Here is a 22,346-nt window from a genome sequence, read left to right as displayed (position 1 = left end):
GTGCGCAGCGCGCATGCGCGCGGGCCGTGGCGGCGCGGCCATGCCGCTGGCGGCGGCGCGGGCCATGGGCGCCGTGGGGCCCGTGAGGCTGCGGGAGCTGCTGCTGGCGGGCGCCGAGGGGGCCGCGGCGGCGGCGGGGGCCGGGCGCGGCGGCGGCGCCGGGCGAGGAGGAGGTGTGCGTGGTGGGCATCTTCGGCAAGACGGCGCTGCAGCTCTGCTCCGAGAAGGCGGCCCTGGTGAGCACCGTGTGCGGACCGGCAGGTCTTCCCGCTCTTCGAGAGCGAGGGCCCCGCGGGCGAGGCGGCCGCCGGGCAGGAGGCCGAGCCGGCCACCAAGGACTACAACCAGCTGCAAGCCTATTACAGCCAGGAGAACCGCGTGCTCTACCTGGTGCTCACGTCCATCTGCGACACGTCCGCAGCTGCTGCGGGCCTGCAGTGACCTGGCCGCCGCCGAGGCCCGTGAGCCTGCGCCCGGCCACCCGCCCGGCGCCCCTGCCCCGCTGCCGCACGCCGAGGCCCACGAGTTCTGGAAGCACCAGGAGAAGCTGCACTGCCTGAGCTCCTCTCTACCTCTTCTCCGTGTGCCACATCCTGCTGCTGGTGCATCCCACTTGCTCCTTCGACATCACCTACGACCGCGTTTTCAGGGCGCTGGATGGGCTGCGGCAGAAGTGCTGCCCTCCCTGAAGGCTGCCATCAAGGACTGCCCAGTGAGGCAAGGAGTGGAAACTCAACTGCAGGCCCTGCCCTCCGCGCCTCCTCTTCCTCTTCCAGCTCAATGGGACCCTGAAGGTGGATCCCCCCCCAGGCAGGGGCCAGGATCCCTGCGGCCACCTGGAAAAGCCGCCCCCCAAGAAGCATTCCCCTAAGAGGAGGCTGCAGCATGCGCTGGAGGATCAGATCTACCGCATCTTCAGAAAGAGCAGGGTGCTCACCAACCAGAGCATCAACTGCCTGTTCACCGTGCCTGCCAACCAGGCCTTTGTCTACATCGTGGCCGGCGGGGCCCAGGATGGGGAGGATCCGGTGGCCATGCTTCCTCGACCAGCTCAGGAGCAACTGCACCATGAGAGAGACCGACTCACTGCTGGCTCCCACCCTGTCCGGACCCAGGAGGTACCAGATGATGAGGCACGGCAGGCAGCAGTTGTCCTTCTATGCGGAGAGCAGCAGCAGCAGCTCCAGCTCCTCTGGGCAGCTTGTGGACTGCACCCTCAAGGAGTTCCTGTGGCAGCATGTGGAGCTGGTGCTCAGCAAGAAGGGCTTCGACGACAGCGTGGGGAGGAACCCTCAGCCTTCTCACTTTGAGCTCCCAACCTACCAGAAGTGGGTTGCTGCAGCATTAAAACTGTACGAAGTGACCATTGAAGGCAAAGACGACGACCCCGCTTCTCTCACTGGGGAGCTGAGTTCCAAAATCATGGGCAGCATCAAAGTCTTGGAAGGATATTTAGATATAGACACTAAATTCTCTGAAAACCGTTGCCAGAAAGCTCTCCCCATGGCCCACAGCGCGTATCAATCCAATCTGCCCCATAATTACACCATGACAGTCCATAAGAACCAGTTGGCCCAAGCGCTGCGCGTGTACAGCCAGCACGCGCGGGGACCGGCCTTCCATAAATACGCCATGCAGCTCAATGAGGACTGCTACAAGTTCTGGAGCAACGGGCATCAGCTTTGCGAAGAGCGAAGCTTAACTGACCAGCACTGCGTGCATAAGTTCCATTTGCTCCCTAAGGCAGGTAAAGAAACTCATTTGTGGTTGGTTCTCATGTTTTAATTCTGTTTGCACTTGAAAATGTCTTGTCTTAAGCTGAGTGCAGAGCCCCTTGCACATATTCAGAAGGTGAAAACCGAACAGGTTTAATCTTGCTCTAAGAAAATAAAGCTTTGATTACAGTAGAGCTGTTCTTCAGACTTCTTTTATATTGCTGAGATGCTTAATCCCCATCATGGGTGACCATTATGATTTGGAAATAGTTTGGTTTTCATGGTTAATTCATTCATTGCCTCTTTTGCAACTTCCTGCACGTGTGGGAGTGTCTGATGTGTTTGCATTGTATAGGATTTAGAATATAAAAGAAACCGTAGAGTGATGAATAGCTGTGTTTTGTTATCAGTGCTATAAAAGTGCAATGTTCAATAATTATTCTCATGTTCTTGTGCTGAGTCCCCTGAATGTGATGTTGAAACAAACTGAAAACACTTCTCCTCTAGTTGAATGATGTTTGGCTGTGAGTTCACTGTTAGCAACATTGATTTAAGTCTGTGCTAATTAGAGATGCCACATTGGAGTCGTAATGAGATATAAAATAGGACAAAACTTATCTGAAAATGTTTGTGCCCTCTCATCCTTTTCAATGACTTGATTGACTTGAACAAAGAGCAGAAACTGTCTAAATTACATTTATTGCAGGCAGAAGAACTATATGCTTTTTAGGAAGAGCTTGTCAAAGCAAAGAGGACTCACTTTGTCTTGTAGTGAATGTGAGAAAGGGGGAGGGAATTCCCAATTACCTGGCATTGCAGGCAAATAACTTTGTATATGTATATAGCAAGGAGAAGGCAGCAGATGAAGGGAAACACTCTCTAGAAATGTAAGCTAATTCTCTTGGATTTCATTGATTTTGCTTTCAGGGGAGAAGCCAGAAGCAGACAGAAACCCTCCAGTTCTGTATCACAACAGCCGGGCTCGCTCCACAGGGGCTTGTAACTGTGGAAGGAAACAAGCGCCTCGCGACGACCCCTTTGATATCAAAGCAGCTAATTATGACTTCTACCAGGTAACTATCCAGTCTCTACTTCGAGCAGCACTTTTGCTTTATCAGCAAGGCCTGTATCCTGAAGTGACCAATAGTAAACTTTCCTTTTGAATCTATCAATGTGCAAATATTGTCTGGGAGGAAGGATTTCTGAGACCAGAAATTGTGCTTAACTGGGTGAACAGAATGGGCAGTTTCTGTCCCCATTGCTGCATGCAGACAGGAGCGTCTTTACACTGCAAGTATGTCAGTCCATGGAAATTTTAAATCCATCGTATGTATGAGCTGTGCTTCTGCCTGCTTTTATTCTCACATTGTGCAAACCTCTTGAATGTTCCTCTTGAATCATCTTTTCTTTTTTAGTCTCTTTGCTATCCTAAATTATACCTACCAAATGTTATGACCGTGAACTCCCTCATCACTGAGATGGAAGATGTAAAATTAATCGAATTAATTGCATATTCTTTTTCATAGCTGCTGGAAGAAAAATGCTGTGGGAAACTGGAGCACATCAACTTCCCCGTGTTTCAGCCCAGCACTCCTGATCCAGCACCTGCTAGGGATGAGGCATCGCCTGCCCCTCCAGAAGGAGAGATTGAGAAACTGAAAGAAAAAGAGCCTCAGACTCAGGGAGAAAGCACAGGCCTGAGCTTAGCCCTCAGCCTGGGTCAGTCGACGGGCAGCTTGGGCACTTACCCACCTGACCCCCAGGGTGGAGGTGACAATGCAGAGAGCCACGGGCAGAGCGGTGACTCCAAAAGCGAGAAGAGGCCAAGTCTGGTTGATCGCCAGGCCTCCACTGTCGAGTACCTCCCTGGGATGCTCCATTCCAACTGCCCCAAAGGACTTTTGCCCAAGTTCTCCAGTTGGGCACTGGTCAAGCTTGGCCCTGCTAAGGCTTACAACTTCCACACCGGCCTAGACCAACAAGGCTTTATCCCAGGAACGAACTATTTAATGCCCTGGGATATAGTCATCAGAACAAGAACTGAAGATGAAGGAGACTTGGACACCAATTCGTGGCCTGCACCTAACAAAGCTGTTCCTGGGAAGAGAAGCGCAGTTGTGATGGGAAGAGGAAGGCGGAGAGATGACATAGCTCGAGCTTTTGTGGGATTTGAGTATGAAGATGCACGTGGGAGGCGGTTCATGTGCTCGGGGCCTGATAAGGTCATGAAGGTGATGGGAGGAGGGCCAAAGGAATCTGCTATCAAGGCCCTCAATTCCGACATGCCACTGTACATCCTGTCATCTACTCAGGGACGAGGGCTCAAGCCCCATTATGCTCAATTTATGAGACTCTTCGTGGTGGTTCCTGATGCTCCCCTGCAAATAACTTTAACACCTCAGGTACGAAATGGAAAAGGGAATCTGGTAATTGCAGAGAAAGAGTGGAGAGTTACGACATTCTTTGCAGGGCAGGAAGGCGTCTCAGTGAGACTATCACAAGAGATTTATTCCAACCCAAAACAGAACGTCAGTTAAGTTCTCTTAAGCCAGTAGTGGACAAAAGCAACAGTTAAAATGTCGGGCTGTTGGTTGTCTGGGTAAAAGAGATTGGAAGGTTGAGTTCACTGCTTAACAGATGGGTTCATAATAAAGTGATTTTGCCACTTAACATTTTTGGTGGAGAGGCCAGTGACTGGGCCTTAGCAACAAATTTCTCCTCTTTCTTCAGGTCTCAGTTCAGATTGGAAATGGCTTGATAGCTAGAACAGGAAAGTCTGCCCTCGTGCTATAGCTGTCTTCTAAACAGCTGTTCTTTAATGTTAAGTTTGGCTTATGCCTTAGAAAGTAAGTTTTAGAAATATTTTATCAAGGGTGACGTAAGAGCATTCCATTGGATTGAAACTCTTAAGATAACTGCTACAGAAGATGTGAACTTTTAAAAGAAAATTTATTGCAGCACAAGTGAGCAATGACTATGTAAGAATTAACATTTTAAATGTCATAGAAAAAAGCAGTGACTCACTGCTAAGGTGAATTATTATTATTAGCTAACCTTTGAATTTAGGAGGTAAAAAGATTTCTTTAATTGAAGAGTTTTTCCTGTTTCCAAGGGTGTTCTAAAGAAGCAGAGAAAAGGGCAACAGCTACCCAAACAGTTTTTGAAAGATTAAAATAAGAACAAGTGTACATGTGTTTACCTATTATTTGTTAGAATAGGGCAAAAACTGTGTTGGCGTTCACTGTATAATAGTGTTACTGACTGAGAGTCAGAACAGCCTGTATTCCGTATAATGGTGGGAAGAGAAGCAGATTGAGAGTGTTTTGTAACCTTTCTAGCTTTTGAAAATTGCCACAAGATCCTTATTGAATCGCGAAATGATGGGATTGGCCTCTTTTATGGGACACCTTCAGCAACGCAGATACCACTTGCTTTATTTTCAAGGTTGAAGCACAGTACTGACCAAAACCTGACATTAATACTGATGTTTTTGGAGCAGACTAACAGTTCAGGGCTCTGTGCGCTACAGTACTGAGATCTGCTCCCAGAATCTTCAGCACTGCATGAGTGTGGGGGACCTTGATTGTAGCCAAGAATTGCTAGACTTCTTTGGTTTAGATTTTTATTCTAATAGTGTTTATCTGCTCACATCTCTGTTTTGTTTTCAGGTTCAGCCAGGGCCACCACCTTGTCCTGTGTTTTACCCTGAGAAGCAGGAGATAACCCTTCCATCTGATGGACTGTGGGTGCTTAGATTTCCTTATGCGTATGTGACAGAACGCGGACCCTGCTTTCCTCCAAAAGAAAGTCAACAATTAATGAGTTACAAAGTTCTCAGAGGAATACTGAAAGCAATTACACAATAAGAATTATTCTAAAAGTTTAGGTTTTTTTTTTTTTTTAAGCTTCAATCCAAATTATGGATTTTGATTCATGTCTGTTACCAACCAATTATCACTGTGATCTAGTGAGCTATATTGTGGTTCAGAGTCATGTTGAAAATGAAGTCTGAATATGAAAGTGGAGAAAGGAATCTAAGAAACCCGTAAAGTTTCTGTTTATTAAATTTTGACCTGTAACAAAAAAGTGGTTATCTTAACATACTGTAGCTATATCACTAAACATTGTGATGATAGTGCTTGTCCCCATTATATCTTTCTACATATGTATTTAGAAAAATCTGAAAATTACTGTTGCCTGAAATCAGTTTCCTTTGTTATATAGAGGCAATGATGGGTACAATCTCTTGCTTTTCCGAACTATTTGTATGTAAACAACATGATGTTTTCATTGTGATGTTGTGAGAAATTATCGGTCTTTGATCTTGTCTAAAAACTGAGGCATTGCAGTTTTGATTTATCTTAATGTTATCAAAGCCAGAAATTGTGTTTACCCATATCAAGTTGTAATATTTTATTGCGTTTGTGTTCATAGATGAGACTATTTTGAAATTTATATTGCATGTTAAAAAGAAATCTGATCCTTACAAGTAAAGGGTAAGAGCCCACTTAATTGCAGATTTTGGAATGACAAATCTCTTTGTAAATGATTTGTATTTGTTCAAAATAAGCAAATACAGCTTAAGCTGTCAGTAGGGCCGACTTGTAGTAATTCACTGGTATTTGGTTGCTAAAAGGAGATATTTATAAAGTTCAAATCTCAGACTGAGAGATTTTTGATAATTATACTACTGTTTCTGACAAATGCAGAACACTGAGTTGGAAGAATAGCTTGAGTCCTCAGAGTTGATGCTGTCAAGGTAGGATGTATTATTTAAAAATGGCAGTATGAGATGACCTAATTTCATTTCTAGAATAGTTTTTTTCTAGAATAGAGTTTTAATTAGCATGCATACAAATTTTGATTGGCCAGTTTTGTAATAATACAGTGATCACAGTGCATGACCAGGGGTGAGACCTGCCCTCTGTGCTGTGCAAGAACTATCTCTTGATCCAGCTGTGTGGGGAAAATACCTGCGGAGCTGGAATAATCTCCCTGTATGTGCTGTAATTAATTTAGTTTAACAGTGCTCTTAATGCTTCCCGAGTGCGATGCCCCAGTGCCGTCAATAAAAGGGAAAGCCCTACAGAGACGTTGTCTTGGAGTCAAATGGAAAGGGGAAATTAAAGGACGTCAGTGCTAATGGCTTGCAGGATTTGTAAATGCTTGTGGAAGGGGAAGCGGCGGCAGGGGCGCGAGCGGGGGAGAGGAGGCCGCGAGCGCCCGGTGCCTCAGCGCGAGGGCCGCTTCCCGCCCGTCCTGTTCGGCGCCAGGAGCGAGGCGCGCCCCCAACGGCTGCGCGGGGGCGGGGGCACTAACGGCCACAACGGCTGTGCTGAGGGGAGTAATTGCCTCAACGGCTGCGCTGAGGGGAGTCTAGTGGCCCTAGCGGCTGCGCTGAGGGGACGGGGCACTAACAGTCCCAGCGGCTGCGCTGAGGGGACGGGGACACTAATGGCCGCGCTGAGGGGGGTCTAACGGCTGTGCTGAGGGGAGGCGAGGGGGCACTAATGGCCCCAACGGCTTCGCTGAGGGAAGGGAGCACTAACGATCCCAATGGCTGCACTGAGGGGAGGCGAGGGGGCACTAATGGCCCCAAGGGCTCCGCTGAGGGAAGGGGGCACTAACGGTCGCAATGGCTGCACTGAGGGGAGGCGAGGGGGCACTAATGACCCCAATGGCTGCACTGAAGGGAAGCGAGGCGCCACTGACGGCCCCAACGGCTCCGCTGAGGGAAGGGGGCACTAACGGCCCCAATGGCTGCGCTGGGGGGAGTCTAACGGCCCCAACGGCTGAGCCCCCGCGAGGCGGGCGCGTAGGGGCTCGCGTCCCGCCCCGCGCCTGCGCACTGCGCCCGCCTCCCCCGGCCCGGGGGCGGAGGGGGGGAGTCCGGCTGCGGCTGCGCGGCCCGCAGTGGAAGCGGTTCCCGCAGCGCTGCCGCCTCCGAGCGAGCCGGCTGCGGCGCCGGCGGCAGCCGCTGAGCGGTGCAGGATGTCGGCCACGCTGTACGTGCTCTCCACGCTGGGCGGCTACGTGCTCACCTCGGCGCTTCTCCTCAAGTGCCCGGGGCTGCTCCACCGGCCCAAGCGGCAGCGCTTCCGCTGCCGCCACATCTCGCACCGCGGCGGTGAGTGAGGGGCCGCGGGCGGGCGAGCGGGGAGGCCGCGGCGGCGGCGGCGGGAAAGACGCGCGTCGCCGTCCCGGGCGGTGCTGCCAGGGCTATATTAGGAGGCTCTGGAGCCGCCGCCGTGATGCCCGCAGCGGCTCCTTCGGAGTCTCCCTCCGATAGCCTAATTTTAGGTGCCACCTGCTGACCGGTGCTTGATTTCAAAGCTAAGTCGTCGGACTCTGCTGAAATCAGCCGCTTCTCCCAGGGATTCGCATGCTGATGGCTTCCAAACAGATAATTCTGTATGTCTCTTCCTGATGACTATGTAGCTAATTAGCCCTTTCTTCCTAATAAGAGAAAGGCTGACTGTTGTAGAGAGCAGGTCCAAAGATCAACCTCCTTGTCTCCGACTGATTCGCCGTGTGCTCCAGGTACCCGGTCACTCTGCTCTGGTCCTGCCCTTCGCTTTCCAGGCAGTAGAGAAGCGAGAGCCGTGAGGGGAACACAGCCATCCTCCTGGGATGCTCCTGAACGCGCGTCTCCACCTGGATGATGTTGCTTGGGGAGGGCCAGACTTGACCCTGTGCTCTCCTGAGGTGCGAGGTTCCTAACACATTTGTGTGTGGAATGAAAAAAGATACAGGGGGAAAAAAAAATGGTCTGGAGCTCAGCAGGAGGCTGGCTCAGGTTCAAAAGTTCCATAGCAAAAGATAAGGCATGGAGCAATGTGGGATGAGCTGTAAATAAGCACCTGGTCTTTGGTTCTGCTTGCAAGGAAAGCCTTAAACTAGCCAGGTTTCTCAGAAGTGATACTCAAGGTGTCTGGTATTTCTCAATGCTTTGCTTTTTAGATTCAGAAAAATATAAAGTTTGCTGTGACTTTGTTCTTTCTCCTTTTACTATAGAAAACAATTAATGGTTCAATACCAAGGTACATCTGATACCAATTATTTGGATCTCATCCCCTCCATGTACTTGCTTGAAGGTCTTATGAGTAGTCTGGTTGCTTTGCACCACAGAAAGATAATTTTAAAATTTCTTCTACCTTTTCTAAAGTGTTAGTAGGAAACACTATGGCAAATCCTACATTTCCTATGTTGTGCAGGGGAAGGCCAACTCTTCCCTTTTCCGAAACTGCTGCCCTGCTCAATTTATGAGATTACTGTTAGTTACTCTTCCAATAAATGTCTTGCCAAAAAGGCTGAAGATATGCTGGATCCACATGTATTTAACATTTTTGATAATTTATAAAACTATTAAGTTTCTTTAGAATATATAGCCTTTAGTACAAAATGCACCTTTGATTGGGAATGTGTGTAATAGCAGTTTCCTGGTTGATATTTTAGTTTACAAACTTTTACAAACATGCTGATGATTTTGTCAGAATCTGGTATGAACTTTTAATCTTTGTTTGTTCTCACTTTTTTTTGTGTGTGTAGGCATTAGTTAAGATAACTAACCCTAAGCCTAGAACGGGAGCTTTTAGGCTATTTACACTAAGTACTATTAAAACAACAACAAAAAAAGCTGTGCTGAATGGGATGATTATTCATTAGGCATTGCAAGACAAAGTCCACAGTCCTTGAATTGGTCTTTGTTTGTATCTATGCCATGAAGAGGGTACAACCCTTAAATAACATCTCAGTAGCGTTTTGCTCATCAGGTACTATGAGATTGAAGATCACTTACTTTTTACTCCCTGTAGTGTTTACTTTGTAACTGTAATTCCTGTGGGACTCAGGTTCTCAGGCTTAAGCCCTGCTGGAGCTTTCCATGCAGTGTCAGGTTTCCTATTGCATTGCTCCTATCGGCTTCAGAGATCAAGGTAACACTTGTTTGGCTTTTTCTTCTCTAAGAAGAAGCCTTGCATGCAAAGTCTCCTTAGTCTGTGGATTTGGGGTTTGCTTCGTTTCTAATGCCAGAATTTGCTTCTCTCAGCTTATAGGCCTTATGTGGAACCATTTCTGAATTAGTGTTTCACTTCTGCATTGTTTTAAAATTAAGAATTTGTCACTTCTGAGATCAATAATTAAATCTTTATTGTCAGTTAGAATCCTCTGTGCCAGCTGTGTGGACTGGATTGCAGAGTCTTTTGAGAGAGGGTCTCATTGATCACTCACATAGTATTTTCTTTTTTAATGTCTTACCCAAATTTTATTTCAATTTTGTCTATTGTCTCATGCCCTTTCATTAGGGGCCAGTGAGAAGAGTCTGTCTTTGTCTTCTTTGCCCTCTCATCAGGTATTTCTACACTTTGCAAAGGTCCTCCATGAGTCTTCCCTTCAGAATAAATAATCCCAGCTCAGCCTTTTCTTGTATGTCAGATGCTCTAATCCCTTAATCGTCGCAGCCTCCGTTGGACTTGCTCCGTTAAGTCCACGTCTCTCCCATCTGGGGAACCCTGAACGGGACCCAACACTCCAGACACTATCCCACTAGTGCCCAGTTGCCTCTCGTGACCTGCTCCTGCTGGCAATGCTCTTCCTAATGTAGCCTGGGATGCTGTTGGCTGCCTTTGCTCATACAGGGGAAAAAATTCCAAAGTCTTGGGGCCTTTTCCTTGAGTCAGTGCTTGACTTTGGCTCCTTTTGTTCCATGGTAGTTCTTTCACAATTACAGTATGCAACTTTGATGTGTAGATATGGCTCCTTTGGCCCACAGTGGGCTAACACGTGCTGAGCAAGGTCATTTTTATCTTGAGGACTTCAGAAAAGTACACAGTTCACAAAGCCAGTAGATATTCTGTGATTTTGAGAGGCATCTGAGTAAACAAATGTCAAAAGGCCTTCAACAAAACTAGCCCTTTTCTCTTAAGAAAGAAAATGATTCAGTATATCCCTTAACTTGCTTGTTGTAGTTCCCTTTTCTGAATAGGGTTTGTGAAAACCATGTTGCTGATCTAGAACTCCCATTTCAGCTTGTGTCTTTTTTTTTTTTTTTCCCATTTCCCAAATGCAGAAGTCAGGCCTTTTTGTTACCAAATGGTTTGGCTCACCATACCTACCTCGATGGCATGTAGCTTGCTACACCAGTCATTTAAAGCTTTATTTTCTGATTTTTTTTTCCAGAAATATTAGGATATTGTTTTGTTCACAAATTAAAGATTGACTCTTTGTTTTCCCCCTGTTACAGTTGAGGTTGCATGGACTATATTACCACAGTTGATAAATTAAGTGCAATAAAAACGGAAATTCTGGCTATCTTATGACCTATCACCCAGGTCCTGTGTACTCTTTTTTCCCCCTGGCTGGGTAATCTCTGGTGGCACACAGAGATTCTCAGGCTCTTCTCTAGACCTAGGTCACGTTCGTCACTCAGCCTCTCAAAGCTGCTAATTCTGCTATCAAGTTCCCTGCAATATTGGTGGCTGATCACAGAAGTTACTGCAGGTTAACCATGTTGATCTATGTTAAACCCTGCAGGTTTTGTCTCTGATTTCAAGTTAGTTAAGCATTGCTATGTAAACTTATCAATTTAACCTGATAACAACAAATCTATTTGTTGCTCATGCATGAAGTTTTGTTGCTTTAATTGCAGACTTAGATAAATATGTATTGGTAGGTTTCGTTAATAGGCAAGGCCTTGCTAGAACCTCTATAATTATGTTGTTTACAAGGTCTGTCATTTGTCACTGTCATGGAGCAGCTAAAACTTGCATAGATGTCTTTAGAGTGCCTAATATTGCATATTTTTGGGGGGAGGGAGTCCATCCTTTTCTAGCCCCCTAACCACATTATCATATGTAAAGAGTGGCCTAAGAGGTGCAGGTTTCACCTTTGCAGTCTGGGAGAAAATTAAACTCATTTGTCTTTCTTTGTGGAGTTCATGTCCGTTTCTTTCCATGTATATGAAGTCTGTCTTTGCCAGCAGAAAAGCCATTATTGTCTGACTTAGGCTGTTTCAGGAAGTGTCTTTGCACTGAAAAAAGAGGTCTTCACCTCTTTCAGAATCAACTGGGTTATACATTTAGGGAATAGCAGCTTCAGAGAGTTTCTTCTTTTTTCCCTCCTTGTCATCTTTTCTCTCATTATTTCTCTCACTACAGCTGAAATAGATCTCATATATATATTGTTCTCATGGAGAATATTGTCATAGCCAAAGAAAAAGCCTTTAAGCAACACCATGGCACCTGATCTCTGATTTGTATATTCAAAGTGTGACAGAAACCCAAGATAAGCTGTATTTTGTTTAGATAAGATTACCTTGAGAAAGTCACATCGCTTGAGTTTCCCCAGTCAGTTAGCTGCTACTCTAAGAATTATAACTTTAGCCTCATTCTCATTTGTCCAGATACTTCTCCCAAACATATACACTTTTAATCCATTAATTTTAAATTTATTTCCACTGAGATTGAGGTGAAGATAAGGATTTTGTGCATGTTTTTTGTTTTTCTTGCAGGTGCTGGAGAGAACCTGGAAAACACCATGGCAGCCTTTCACCAGTGAGTACCATAGGAACCAATAATGTCTAGAAGGGTGTTTTTGTTGTTTTTAGTGACTGGAGCAATCATCAAAAGATGAGTCTTCCAACGGTTGTTTTTAGGCCACAAATGCTGTTTGTAAACATCTTGTTTCCTTTGAGTAACTTCTACAGATTGCTGAATATTATTACAACTTAAAAATGAAGAAGCTGGGGCACCAAAAGCTTTGGGTTGTACACAGTAATGTAGTAAACTTGCATTTGGAAGTAAGTCTCCCGAGTCCTTATTCCTCCTGCTTTAACTAATAAAACCTGTAACAATATTACTTCCATATTTAATGCAGGTTCCTTTTCCCCTTGGGTCAGGGATGATCACCTTAAACGTGAGGCCTAACCTTGACCTTTTTGATTCTGGGGAGTGGATCACTGGCACGCAGGTTAGTCACTTGGGCCATAGGGTGGATCACCACGCTGAGCAAGTTTGGAGGCTGCACCGAAGAGGACTGGAGGATCCTACAGCTGAGGAAAGACAGTGTAATAGAGCAGGATGTCAACTTGCCTAGTAATTACGTGGTAATTCAAAGAAGGTGCAAAAATAAATATCAAATCCCTTCCTTTGCTCTTGAGTTTTGAAATTAAAAGCAGCAAACTAGGAAAGGCCTTTTAAATTGAATTCCTTTCTTTAGGCTTGTTTTCTTGTGCTTTTCTCTCAATTCAGTTTGCTTCAAAACTGAAACAAAACATTGAAACAAAATCCATTAGTTTATCACTAATTATAAAAATACTTACACAGAAATAATGTTATATGCTACTTTTCTGGATACAATGATATTACTAAGTTGTAGTTTATATCAATATACTAATGAATGTACAGTGCTGTCATGGCTGTAAGTGATTCTCAGGTGTTCCAGAGTGTCATAGTGTTCAGTTCCCTCATGGACATGGAAGGAGATAATTTGTCTTGTAGGAATATTGTGGCTGACATCTTAATGTTAACAAACTTCTAATGCACCATTTATAAAGGTAACAGAAGTGCTTCTGCTGTGCTTTTTTTTTCCCCTCCTACATATATTTCACTGGTACTGTGTGTGAAAACCTCCAACCTGAGGGTTTAAAATTGAGTTAGAAAGCTTTTCAAAACCTCCAGCCTTTAAGAAGCAGTGAATTATAACAATGTTCTCAGAAGTAGTCCAAAAAGGAGGATATCAAGAACTCCAATTACCAAAGAGCAGTGGCCAAGCTGTGTGGGCAGCTTATTTTTTAAAAAACTTATTTTTTGTGCTCCATAGTCTCAGCAGCCTGTGTGTTTCCTTGCAGAGTGCGGTGCCAACTTCTGCAACCAGGGCTATTGAAAGTGCTGTGCTGGTTTCTATCTCCATGGAAGCTTAGCAGAGCTTTCTGTGCTCTGCTCCTACTAGCCTGCTGTTTTTCAACTCTGCTACTGCATTTTCCTGATAGTGCTCCCCCCCCCCCTTTTTTTTAATGTTTTCTTACTTTTCTATATAAGTATTGATTCTATATCTTTATGGAAGCCTCTTAGCAGCAGCTGCTAGAAACAGCTTGGCAAAATGTCAAATTTGTTAGCAATGCAAGGTGAAGTCGCTGAGTTTGGGTAAGGTAAAGACTGTGCTGGCAGACATCAAAGATTTGTTCTTAAGTGGGTAGAAAGGGTGTTATAATGGGAGTTCAATCTTGTGTTTGCTGTTCAATCTTGCACTGCTGCTGGAATACTGTTTTTTCTTGGAGGATGGGGACAGAGTTTCTAGCACTTCTTTTTCACCAGTGTTATCCCTACTTTCTACTTTCCTTTGTTTACTCCTTCTTCTAAGTAAGCCTATTTTGTAGAGTGCATTTGGTCCTGGACTGGAACTTTTCAAAACAATGGATGGGGATGTTTATAGCTAATTCTGATGCATTGCTTTTGAAAATGATTGCACATTTTAAAATTACAATCTTTTTTCATTGTAGTTAGCTACCCCTCCAAAAAAAAAAAAAAAAAAAAAAAGCCCAAAGGCTGGACGTCCCATTGCTACTTTCCTAAGCCTGCTAATTTAAGTTGCATTTAAAGATTTAAAGTCTTTCACATACTTGTCATTTTTTTTGTTTATGCCTACCCCAGAATCGATTAGCTATTTAAAGAGCATGTTTCTTCTTGTGAATGTGCTGATACTAGTAAGCATCACGCTGCAGTAACTCTGAAATGATACTTTAGAAGTCTCTCAGTAGTAAGAGTAGACTGCATAGGCGGAAGCACAACTTGATTTCTGTAGAAGGCAGAGCCAAAGCTCCAGAGTTCAAATCCCATCTCTGATTCATAGTATCTTGTTTATTCTTGCATCATCTTTTCACTGCAATAGACCTTATTTGTTTCCTGTTTTAAAACAAGGTTGTGAGGATCCCTTGCATCATAAACCATCTTAAGTGCCTTCCCTGGGATTAGTTTGTTTAAATAACATATATGAATTAGGTTTGGACCTGTGCAAATGGTATGTTTGGTTCAAGGCAAACTTCTTTGCTTCCAGTGCGGTTAATATAGGAACAGATATGTTGGAGCTGGATTGTCACCTGACAAAAGATGAGCAAGTGGTTGTGTCCCATGATGAGAACCTGAAGAGATCAACAGGAGTCGATGTCAATATATCGGACCTCAAATACTCTGTAAGTTGAAGAAAAAAACATCACTAGGTAATGGGTAAAAATGTGTTTGTAGAATGGCTGGAGGGTGGCTGTGTGCACGAATGTGAGCATATACGTAATATCCAAAATCCAAGAATATTTATCTTGTTTGACAAAGTTATCTAGGCTCCCTGTGTGTTCAAGGGAGAAAAGTGGGCATGCTTCCAGAGGATGATTAACTCTGTCCCAGAGCAACTTGGATGAATGGCCTTCTGGAGGTGTGCCTGTTTTGCCAGACTGATGAGAGAGATTGAGTCAAACAGCTTGTTCTTCTGAATGGATAAAATTGGTAGATTAATTCGCACTTCCAGTGACTACTTTCCACCTGATATTTTAGTAGACTTATCCATATCTTTCAGATGGGCATCTGAAAACATTCTTGTTCTTAGACCTGTGTTCCCTTCAGCTAAATAAGAATGCAAAACTGTTCAAGCAAAAGGGAACAGTGTCAAAATCAAAACTGACAAAATCACTTCTTAGGCAAGAAGCCTAGAAACATATACAAAGCATAATTTGTGTCTTTAAATATAACTTATATGGCTTATGAATTATTTTTCTTGTTTCAAGGAAACTCATAATTAGTCACTGCTTTTGAATTAGTATCCCTTTTTCCTTTATTTTTAAGGAACTTCCTCCGTATCTCTGCAAACTGGATGTCACGTTTCAGAAAGGTAAGTTTTTGACTTCTATTTCAGTTTACAGTAACAACTTTTCCAGAATTGTAGTGTGGCAATTTCTTGCTTTGTTAAAGGGAACAGAAAAGTAAGGACCTCTATCAGTATCTTGATAAGAGAAGTTTTAAGAGGAAAAAAAAGTTTTTAAGTTGCTTCGATTACCTGCTTCTTGACACTAAACACTAAAACTTGACATGCCCTTGCTCATTACATTTCTCCAGTATATTTTCCTAGAAGGAAGTTTGTTTTATCAGTTGGTCTCATTTCGTATATATGTCACTATTTTCTACGTGGTAAGCAAGTCCATTTGCCAGTTCAGGATATTATTGATGGCTGTTGTTGCTAAATAATGACTGAATTGCATCAGTTTTCATTACTGAGGTGAGCTTGTCACAGTTGAATATAACCATACAAGGGTAGTAAATTCTTTCGTGTTCAAAAATTTGCTGATAATAGCTTTTTTTCTTTTTTAACACTTTAATAAAGTGCTCTAATATCTTAGCTTTTCTCTACAGTATATTAGTAATGGTCGCAGCAGTGATTACTTTGTTTCCTCAGAATGTCACTGCGAGGGTAAAGATAACCGCATTCCCCTCCTGAAAGAGGTGTTTGAGGCTTTTCCACAAACCCCTGTCAACATTGACATCAAAATGAACAACAATGTGTTGATCAAAAAGGTAGGTGATAAACTACACTGAACTGAGACTGAGTATCATGCAGAAGTGTTCAAATTCCCAAAGTAGGGACGTCCCTGAGTTGTTGGCAGTCTGAGACACTGAAACTTGTGTCCTTGGACTCTTTCCTCCTCCACCTGTTAGATCTTGCTCCGTGGGTACGGTCATGTGGAGCACGGAGCTATTACAGGCTGCTCTGCAAATAGCTCTTTATTGATTCCCTATCTCAGTATGAAACAGATGAGGGATGCCACATTGTTTTATGTTTAATATTAAGACTTAATATGTAGGCTGTTGTTTACAAATGGATCATGAATGGATGATACTGGTATAAAGATAAGAGTTTACCACAGAATATGAAATCTGCTTTCCATCAGGTACTGTATTGCCATTTTCCTTTTTAAAAATCTCTAGTTTTTCTTGTAGGTAGTTTTTCTTTTCCTTTTCTGTTGTACCAAATGCCTGTTTCCTCCCATTCAAAGTAATGCGATTGTCTTAAGGTGGGAGGGAGTATAGAAAAATCATATTTTCTGTAATGACTTGCATACTTGAAAAATAACAAATGGAGTTTTGATTAAATCTGCCCAGAATGATACTCGGTGAATGCATTTTTAGGGTTCTACATTTTTGCTTTTATATTGCAGGTTTCAGAGCTGGTGAGTCAGTATAAGCGAGAACACTTGACTGTTTGGGGGAATGCCAATTACGAGGTGGTATCAAAGTGTCACAAGGAGGTAAGGATGGCTTCAGGTTTTGTTTTTCTGGACCTTTGTTTCACTGTGATGACATGTACAGAGAGTAACCCACAAATGAAGATGAGGTGTGCCAGTGAGCATAGCTAGCTCTGCTAGATTTTTAGCTGTGATTTGAAGCTCTATACTTCAGTTGTATTTTGCTTACTCCATCAATAAGGAAAGTCAGGCATCATTAATGCTCAGGTACTCTGCAAGAGAATATTTAAAGAGAAATCTTGCTTTGTACTACTATAATGTATAGGGCCTTAGGAATTTCTGGCATAAAAACACAAAAAGTCTGTTCTGCACATCGCACATACATCTGGTGCAAAAGCAATTTTCATACAGATTACTTATTGTGTATTTTTTTATTAAAATAATGGATGTGATTGTTAGCTGTCCCACTTATATTGGTATAAAGCTTTACCTTTTTGTGCCAAGGAATTGTACAATTTGGCATTAAATTAAAAATGCATTGCCCTCTTGAATTATGTAAAGCCTTTGCTTGGGTTACAAGTTGCTGGGAAGATTAATTTAAATTCATTGGCAGACACAAGCAGTTGGCAGCTTATTCTTTAGGTACAAGTGCTGTGTTTTAAAGATGTATTAATGAGTAAATTTATTTACAGTGACTCAACAGTCTACCCAAATAAGTTAGAATCCTTTTCTACTGTTTTCCACAGAATGCTGACATTCCCATCATCTTCTGTTTGCAACGTGTCCTCCTCCTTGTTGGCCTGTTCTACACTGGTCTGCTGCCTTTTTTTCCTTTCAAGGAAGAATTCTTGGAAATTCCAATGCCTTCAATCATCCTCAAGTGAGTTATCTCTCTGGTGGGTGTTGCAGTAAAATGATAGAAATACAAGTGAATGCTAATGCCAGCTTAAGCTTATTTAGTCTGTATCCTCAAGCTGAGCACATGGTGAAGTTACACATTACCAAGAGAAAGTGAATGCTGAGTTGAGTTGTAGTGATTTTAGGTAGAAAAAACGATTATGTTTCAAGTGTTTATCTCAAAACATTAATAATTGTTACTGTTTTATACTCTCAAGTGAAAGCTATACAAAACGTCTGCTCTGTATTTAGCCTGTCTTAGGTAGCTTTGAATTATACAGTTCTTATGGGCTGCTGTACATATCAATTTGTTTTTGGTTTGTAGGGTCTTTCATGGAGTAAAGCACAACTGCCCTGACAGTGGCACTTGCACTCGTTGTGATATGTAGCAGTGCTAGCTGCTTCAGTGCTGTACAAAAAACTAGTTTCCACACTTCCCCCTCTTTTAGATGTATATATTGAGGCCTAATTCATCTGAATAAGGCTAAGAGGCGAGTTAGTATTAGGGCAGGTGTCACTGTCTTGAAGACAAAGGGAAAATATTGCTCTCTGATTTGTGAAGTTGCAAGAACATGTGAAACTATTTTAATCTGTGGGTTTTTTTCTTCCTTGATAGGCTGAAAGAACCACAAAAGATGACGAAAAGTCAGAAATTTATTATCTGGCTAGCTGACACGTAAGACTTTCATGCCATTATTTTATTTGGCTAATATATTGGTAGTTGGCCCAAGCAACTAAGATTGTTACTCCTATGACTACTTGCAGTTTCTTTCAGTTTCTTCAATTTTTTTGTCACTGCAGCATGTTTACATATTCTGTAGATGCTCCTGCATGCATGTATTTTTTTTATATACACTGAAACATACTGAGGTGCAGCAGTGGGCAATAGTCCTATTTATGACTTAAAATAATGCTGAATTAGTTTATTTTGTCATTCAGTTAATCAATGTGTAAGTAGATTCAGAATGTGGCTTTCTCATTTCATGGGGTTGTTTCTGTGGAGGATCTTTTACAGAACATCCACAGGCACTGAAAACTTTATGTGCCCTTTAAGTTTTGGGACAAATAATATCTGTCTTCTTTCCACAGATTGCTAATGCGCAAGGCACTTTTTGACCACCTCACTGCCAGGGGCATTCAGGTACAGTATTGCAAAACTAAAAGGAAATCAGGTTGGTAATTAGGGACAACTTGAACCAAAGGGACCTGCCCTTAAGATGAGTTCGTGTTTTCTACCTCTTTTGTGTAGAGCATTATGTTTCTTTGAAGCCTTATGTCTTTATTAGTCGTTACCCTTGCATTTCATAATTACCTTTTGAAGTTATTAGGGGTAGGAGGTTCTTTAATATTTTATTGGCAAGCTTTTTTGTGATTTTTCAAATAAATTGTTATGTTTAGAAAGCTAAGGGTAAAGAGCAAAGTTGTGACTTTGTGTGTCTGTGGCATAACAGTGTAATCATTTTATATGTGGCATTGCTCTCATATGAAACATTTTAGGTGAAAATTTATCTAATTTTTAATGTGACTTTTTTTCTTGTAATTTTGTCTTTCTGTTCTCTTCAATCTTACAGGTGTATATTTGGGTACTGAATGAAGAGCAAGAATACAAGAGGGCATTTGATCTGGGAGCCACTGGAGTGATGACAGACTATCCGACAAAGCTTAAGGAGTTTTTACATAATTATCCAGCATAAAGGAAAAAAAGCAGGAAAGATCTTGCAAAATAGAATAAGTGAGCCAAGGATTTGCTTCATCAAAAACACTTTCAGAAATGTACACAAATCATTTTGATGAAAGATATAATTGGATGGTCTCTTGCCTTGTCAAGTTGCTATATAATGTAAAAAAAAAAAAAAGTATATTTATTTTAAAATTAATTGCCTAGTTTACACTTGTAAATAGTTCACTTAGGGTGCACTTCACTAATAGTCCTGACTAGGAAGAAAGTTATTGGATAGGATACCTGTAGATCATAAGCATTATTTTGTCACGTGTGTCTGTAAGCAGATGTCAAGGCGTGACAAATATTCCAATCACATTCTAGTGGGCAGAAGGTAAAGAATTCCTGAAATGTAGCCTGTATGTATGTGCTGCTTGTGTTGCTTTTAGTTTTCAGGTAACCTGTAGGGCAAAAAAGAAAAAGAACATGCAGGAGAAATAGGAGCAGAAAAAATAATTGTCCAGATAGTTTAGCCTGCAAAGTGCAGTCAGTAAAGGTAGTCACTGTTATCCAAATTAACTCACATGGTCAGTATACACTTACTCTGTTCTTTCTGATAAGAGTGCTTGAATTGTGATTGTATTTGGTCCCATTTCTGACATGAAGGTAATTCTGTGATTTATTGGTCAAGGTCTAGATTAAGGATTTTAGCTGGGTTCTGTGATCACCTGCTGTAGGGTCTGGGAACCTCTGCCATACTTTGGGTTTGCCCCTGGTTTTGGCCTGAGCAGCTCTGCTACCAAGGCAGCAGGCAGCTTCCTGGCGTGGAGGATTACACTCTCCAGACTTGGAAATCTTTTCATTACGGAAACTCGTGTTTTTAGAAGTCTTTTATAAGTCTTTTGCACTTTTGTTGTTCCAACATCCATTGGCTTAATGGATGGGAAATTGTTTTTGGGTTGAGGGACCAAGAAGACTTTTAAGTTTGATCAGAAGATTCAGGAAAAACTTAAAAAGTTCTTAGCAAAGTAACTCACCCAAAGCAGATTTATATGTATAATTGTCAGAGGATCAGGAATCAATGTAGGAAATGTGTAAATTTATGGTGTTTTTCTCCACGGGAGTCCATTCAATATATTTGAAGATTTTGTACATAGACACAGAAATAATTTTGCTGGCAAAAGTCAGGAAACTCTGAATGTGACAGAATGGGGGTTGGTAGGAAGGTATTTTTGGAAGCTTACGTGCCCTTTTGTCACTGTGAATAGGTGTTACATATGCATCAAACAGATTTGAGCCTGCAACGCCATTGTTTTTTGGTGCTGCTACGTTAGTGTTAGGGTTTTTCAGGAAAAAAAATGATTATTTGAGTCTAATTATACACAATAACCTATATAAATATCAGTCAATTATCAGATATTGCTGGAACAAAACTATTGTTCAGTGATGTCATTGACTTGTTTCAAGACACTTCTATGTAGAAGAAGTAGAATGAATTACTGTATTTCTAGTTGTGAACCTATGGTGATGGAGGCAAGTGATTTAATGTATGTTTAAACATGTATTCCTCTTAATTAAATTAGGCTTGTTGCCCATTGAATGGGAGAGAGGAAAACGCCATTTCATAACTATACATAGGAAAAAAGATGCAATGATTTCTTACCTAATAAGCTGCTTTTTTGCTGCCTTTTTTTTTTTTTTCTTTCTTCCATGCAGACCAGTTATGCTCTGGTCAGATAACTGCTAATAACCAATCTAGTGACAATCTGCCCTGTTTTCTAACAGTCAGAGAATAGTTATGGAATAGACTCCATATGCAGCTCAGTAGGTTAAAAAAAAATGAAACTGTTGTTTAAGATGGGAAAAAGGGATAGGTGATAAGTTGGTTTCTTTCAAGTTTTTCTTATCACTGCATAAATAAAATATTTTGCTATATTCTGTATGGAATCACAAAGCTCAGATATTCATGATAAACTTATTTCATCATTTCATTTTAATATTCCTCTTTATTTATAGCAATGGAGGTGGAAACTTCTGCCTTCGAAGATACTCAGCACATTCTTCAATGACTAGTCTTCCAACGTGATGTAGCTTTGACTGCTCTCTTTGTATTTGGCGTCTCTGATAAATCTACTACTTAGTAGCTGAAACTTGAGTAAGTCAATTTACATGTGAAAGGAAGGGTTCAGAGCTGGGCAAACTGCTGCTTTTGTTCATATTCTCCCCTCTGGACTTTAGTATGAGATCTAGAGTTTGATCTCTTGAGCCAGAATGTTGCATGGATGAGGCCATGAATCCCGAGCACCACTGCATAGGGCTTAGGTCATGATAATTGTTTGTAATAAAATAATATGGAGCTGAAATTACTGTACAGACACATAAGAATGTTCTATCAACTCATTGTTTTGATATGCCAGAACTTGTGTGATTTTTTTTTGCTTATTTTTTAACTATTTGTACAGAAAATCATTTGTTGAGATGTTGCACAGCTGTCCAGGAGGATGTTTGGAGTTGGTCTCTGTCTCTCCAAGGAGAGAGTTTTGGCTTTTATTGTTGTTTTTTGTTTTGTTTTGTTTTCTCCAGGTACTTAAATTCTATAAACATTGTTTAACACATACTATGTTTTCAATCGTATTGCAAAGTATGTTATGTTTGAAGGTTGGTGCATGTTGGTGCCTGGCACTTTTAATTTGTAAAAAGTCTTGTGGACCTCTCTAGCTTCAAATGGATGAAGTGACTTTTCTTTTATTGTAAAGAAAGATTGGTGATCTTTAAATGTGACACATTAAAACATCTTTGCTCATAAAAGATCAAAAATTAAATACTTGTTCATTGTGACTTGGCCTAAAGC

The 22,346-nt window shown here is 42.2% G+C and overlaps 2 protein-coding genes across 2 annotated transcripts; both read left to right on the top strand.

The window, feature by feature from the left end:
• The first annotated feature begins 40 nt into the window (after positions 1-40).
• Positions 41-6,295, top strand: SMG8 (SMG8 nonsense mediated mRNA decay factor). Its single transcript, XM_010218593.2, is given in 11 exon segments — positions 41-132; positions 134-251; positions 253-414; positions 416-565; positions 567-672; positions 675-715; positions 717-1,040; positions 1,042-1,747; positions 2,643-2,788; positions 3,242-4,117; positions 5,384-6,295. Coding segments are annotated over 11 exon segments (2,919 nt in total). The 3' UTR covers positions 5,582-6,295.
• Positions 6,296-7,594: 1,299 nt separating this feature from the next.
• On the top strand, positions 7,595-21,020 carry GDPD1 (glycerophosphodiester phosphodiesterase domain containing 1). Its single transcript, XM_088536213.1, has 10 exons — positions 7,595-7,842; positions 12,223-12,265; positions 14,766-14,901; positions 15,545-15,590; positions 16,152-16,270; positions 16,912-17,001; positions 17,685-17,818; positions 18,452-18,511; positions 18,925-18,976; positions 19,407-21,020. The coding sequence occupies exons 1-10, from the start codon at positions 7,707-7,709 to the stop codon at positions 19,527-19,529; spliced, it is 939 nt and encodes a 312-aa protein (XP_088392339.1). The 5' UTR covers positions 7,595-7,706; the 3' UTR covers positions 19,530-21,020.
• The last annotated feature ends 1,326 nt before the right edge of the window (positions 21,021-22,346 follow it).

This window comes from Tinamus guttatus, unplaced genomic scaffold, assembly GCF_059628265.1.
Source record: "Tinamus guttatus ecotype Peru unplaced genomic scaffold, ASM5962826v1 Tinamus_guttatus_pri_ptg000043l, whole genome shotgun sequence".
Lineage (NCBI taxonomy): Eukaryota > Metazoa > Chordata > Aves > Tinamiformes > Tinamidae > Tinamus > Tinamus guttatus.
The sequence above is the reverse complement of the archived record's forward strand: the minus strand, read 5'-3'. Positions and strand labels throughout refer to the sequence as shown.